This window comes from Saccostrea cucullata, unplaced genomic scaffold, assembly GCF_032062105.1.
Source record: "Saccostrea cucullata isolate Sc308-1 unplaced genomic scaffold, CSIRO_AGI_Scuc_v1 ctg21832, whole genome shotgun sequence".
Taxonomy (NCBI): Eukaryota; Metazoa; Mollusca; class Bivalvia; order Ostreida; family Ostreidae; genus Saccostrea; species Saccostrea cuccullata.
Genome location: NW_026935215.1, coordinates 2132 through 6318, shown reverse-complemented (window position 1 = coordinate 6318; position 4187 = coordinate 2132). Strand labels below are relative to the sequence as shown.

The window sequence follows — 4187 nt, the reverse complement described above, 5'->3', positions numbered from 1 at the left end:
TTCATCAAATTCATTTTAAAACTTAAGCTAGTCAACAAAAGCTATTTTTTATCAAACAGGCTTACCCATTTGCCCAATACTCAAGGGATATAGATAACAGCAATGCTCTGTCAGTTGGCTCCTCGCACTCAAAACCCATTAATTTCTCTCTAATTTGACATGCAATTTTCTGTTATCAAAATTCTTCTTGACCAGTGCTTGATAATTACACCCATGGGAGAGGCAGGATTTCTCTGACATACATTATATTTGTTATAGATTGCTGTCAAGTATATGCTTAGAAAAAATAAGTATTTTCTTGATTTAACACTTTTTTAATAAGAACAGTGCAAGACTCTTACATTATTTGGGATGTGTAAATGAATAGTAAAAAGACACATTTTTTTAAAAAAAAATCACTTAAATTAAAGGTCACAGTGACCTTGAAATAGGTCGCGACACACCTTCTACCTAAGATGCATAAACTGGCCAAGTTTGATGATTGTAGGTCTTATGGTTTTCTAGTTATGGGCCGGAAAGGATTTTTCCATATTTGGCTATAACTTCTTAATTAAAGGTCAGAGCGACCTACTTTTTGTACGCGACACACCTTCTACCCAAGATGCATCAGATGACAAAGTTTGATAATCTTAGGCCTAGTAGTATTAAAGTTATGAGCCGGAAACGAAAAAGCTAACAGACAGACGGACAGACGGACAGACGGACGGACACGAAGCCTATAACATAATACGTCCCGTCTTAAGACGGGCGTATAAAAACAGAATCTTTATATGGAAGAGTTGTCTATATATATATATATATATATATATATATATATATATATATATATATATATATATATATATATATATATATATATATATATATATATATATATATAGAAAGCACAGAGAAATTCACTTTTACAAGGATACTCACTTCCGCCCCAGCCCGGGGTTGAACTCTCGACCTACGGAATCTGTCGCGTTAGACCGCTCGGCTATCTAGGCAAGTTAAAAAACTTGCTTTCGATGCCGATGGAATTCTCACAACGCTGCCCTACACTACACGGTCATTGAGAATGGAAGTGAGATACAGTTATTTGGACATTAGTTTTTAGAGGATTGTTACCAATACATGTTGTGATGAAATTAATTTTGTTTATAAAGCACAAATTACAACAACTCTTAAACTAATATTACTGCCCTAAGTGAAGGAATATCAATATAGAAAGCACAGAGAAATTCACTTTTACAAGGATACTCACTTCCGCCCCAGCCCGGGGTTGAACTCTCGACCTACGGAATCTGTCTCCTAGCAGTGCAGGAACAGCGCGTTAGACCGCTCGGCTATCTAGGCAAGTTAAAAAACTTGCTTTCGATGCCGATGGAATTCTCACAACGCTGCCCTACACTACACGGTCATTGAGAATGGAAGTGAGATACAGTTATTTTGGACATTAGTTTTTAGAGGATCGTTACCAATACATGTTGTGATGAAATTAATTTTATTTATAAAGCACAAATTACAACTCTAAAACTAATATAAATATAAATATATATATGTCTTCATATAATCGTGCCTAAATGCAGCTTTGAGATTCAATTCAGCATTATATAAATTTAATGGAATCGATAAGTGAATAAAAATTAATAACATTTATTGGTTTTAACGTCGTTTATGTATTTTAACGCATAACTGTATGCCACAGCATGTAGACAAATAAAAATAGAGAAATAAAAACTATATGTACCCATTGGAAGTCTAACAAAAAAGCATCAAAACTCTGCATAGATATCAACGAGAACGAGAAAAATGAGAAAATTTTAGTATTTTTGATATTATCTTCAGAGATTTTGTTAAAGAATAAGAATGATTCCTTGGAAACAATAATTTTGTTCTTAAGTAGGCTAGGAGGTCAACAAATAATTTTTTGATTAACCACCCGATATAACTGACTGTTTAGATATGAAATCTTAAGCTGTCAACTATCATTTGGCAAAGAAAATTTTCATAAATTTTAGTTTTAAAATTTGATAATTTTATTATATCTTTATATGAAGCTCTTCTTCTAAAGGAGATCAAAATAGTCTAAAAATGGTCACAACCACCCGGCACATGTAACCACAATTCACAGATTTATTTTATTGTGTAATGAAATATAGACTTGCATAATATCACATCATAATATATGTATATAATAATGTTTTCAATATTAAAATAATGTATCAATTTGACGACGTTTTTGAAATAAAATAAAAAAAGTTAAATAAGGAACTTGCTTTTGTTTGAAACCACGGTTTGAAATAACTGTCGGTCATTGTAAGACATATCAGTATTATAATGTTCTTCGAAAACCTGCTTTAAAATAACCTTAAATATCTTGGTGTCTTATTTATCACTGCTCATTTTAAACTTCTCCATATCATTCATATCGACGAATTAGCAAATGAATGTATTGTCACGGATAGCTCCCTGATAAATATGTAAGTGACTAAGTAACGAAGTTTTATATGAGACCACGATGTATACAGTGACTTTGTAAGTTCAGCAGAGTACGTACCCAACAACTTTATCGTACGTCGAATGCATTTTCAAGTCAAATTCTCCAACACCCTACGTAATAAAAAGAATTGAAAACGTACCTTTAAGATTTTTTGAAAAGCAGATATATATCGCTATCAAGATTGCTATAAAAATACTTAAAATTGCAATCGTACTTAAATTTAAATATTCAGTTTGTAAATAAATAAATTAATCCTAATATTGATGAATTTATGTTTATAAAATTAACTAATGAAATTCTTAAATAGAAATATATGAATGACTTACATCTTTCATCAAAGGGCTAAGGCCTTTGAATAATGTTGGTTTAGGATGAGGGACACCAAGTCTACTCCAAAAGCTCAACTTATATTTTGAATACCTACATTCAAAAGAAAATAATTTTTTTTTTTTCTGACAGATAGTCAGTTTTGGAATCTGACTAAAAGGAAACTTTTAGTTTAGTTTGAAGAAACTTTTCTTCAAACGAAATTTGCCGCTGATAATTTATTTTTCAGTGTTTTTATTCAAACTTTAAAATTTGTGCGGACTCCTTTGAAGAATTTTGCGATTATTGATACACTTTGATCTCCAAATTTTTAAGTATCATGTCAATATATAAGGCAATAAAAATTTCGCATCATTATTTTTTTAAATTATAAATATTTTGGGTCAGAGGAAAGGTGGGCCCCTAAAATTAATCAATACTTATGTACTGAAATTGATTATTTTCGTTGTCAAATGTACTGTTATAGTGAGTTTTTAATAAGGTTTTTAAAAGATTGTGTCCTTTGTATCAATAAAACAATTGTCAAACAATTTCAAATTACTGTATAAGAGTAAAATTGCAATCAATGAAATATCATTTTAAAAAATACACAAAGAAACAGAAAATAAAAAGCTAAAGAAATAACTCAACTGAAAACCTTTTTTGTCAAATATACTTTTAAAAGGTTTAACTTTATTCAAAAGGAACAGAAGATATGAATTTGAAATTGGAAAAAAATATTTGGTTAACTTACTAACACAATTTGACTAAATTAAAACGTTCCAGAGTTTGTTTTGTTAAATATTAAATTAAAAATCATATTTTATGTCAGAACAGGTAAACCGTACATGTAAATTGCAAACATAAAAAACTTTGAATGCACGAGTAAATTTCGTCTTCCAAAAATGTTAGTTGTTTTTTTTTTAAATATAAATAAATTTCAAACATAGACTAAAAAAATGAGAGTGAAAACTTACAAGTAAACAGACAAACAAAACAATAACAGAGTCAGAAGCCAGCTGCAGGCGGGCACATCAACAATTCCCAGGACCTCCATCTTCAGTCAGCTGTGAACTACTGGAATAAATGTATGGAGGGCAGACCCTGTCATATAATTGCAACCGGAATTCACTACATGGAATCAATGCAATTTAGGAAATTCCACGATACCAGTGTAGCGAAAATGACCGTATGAAAATACCTCTTTAATATCACACACTTTCTTGATTAATAATAGTACTTCGCGTTTTATTTCAATTTCTTACTAACCAATAAACCTCTTGATTTTCAAATAGTCACAAAAGTGACTTACTAACCCAAGAATTTTAATAACAAGAGTTTGCAAATTAACAAATATTTATTATGACCACAATTGTATTTTATTAACAGCACAAAA

At 30.5% G+C, this 4187-nt stretch overlaps 1 protein-coding gene across 1 annotated transcript; it reads right to left on the bottom strand.

The window, feature by feature from the left end:
* Positions 1-2526: 2526 nt before the first annotated feature.
* LOC134242254 (thromboxane-A synthase-like) lies at positions 2527-3871 on the bottom strand. Its single transcript, XM_062724340.1, has 3 exons — positions 3769-3871; positions 2812-2905; positions 2527-2595 (listed from the first exon to the last, which is right to left on the bottom strand). Exons 1-3 carry the CDS (start codon positions 3846-3848, stop codon positions 2527-2529), a joined length of 243 nt encoding a protein of 80 aa, XP_062580324.1. The 5' UTR covers positions 3849-3871.
* Between the last annotated feature and the right edge of the window lie 316 nt (positions 3872-4187).

Bases quoted from the DNA above. Each gene is read 5' to 3' on its own strand.
- LOC134242254 (XM_062724340.1), bottom strand. From the start codon at position 3,848: ATGGAGGTCCTGGGAATTGTTGATGTGCCCGCCTGCAGCTGGCTTCTG. The intron at 2,906-3,768 runs GTAAGTTTTCAC...TTTTGAATGTAG, and splicing joins TTTTGTTTGTCTGTTTACTT to GTATTCAAAATATAAGTTGA. The intron at 2,596-2,811 runs GTAAGTCATTCA...TTTATTACGTAG, and splicing joins TTAGCCCTTTGATGAAAGAT to GGTGTTGGAGAATTTGACTT.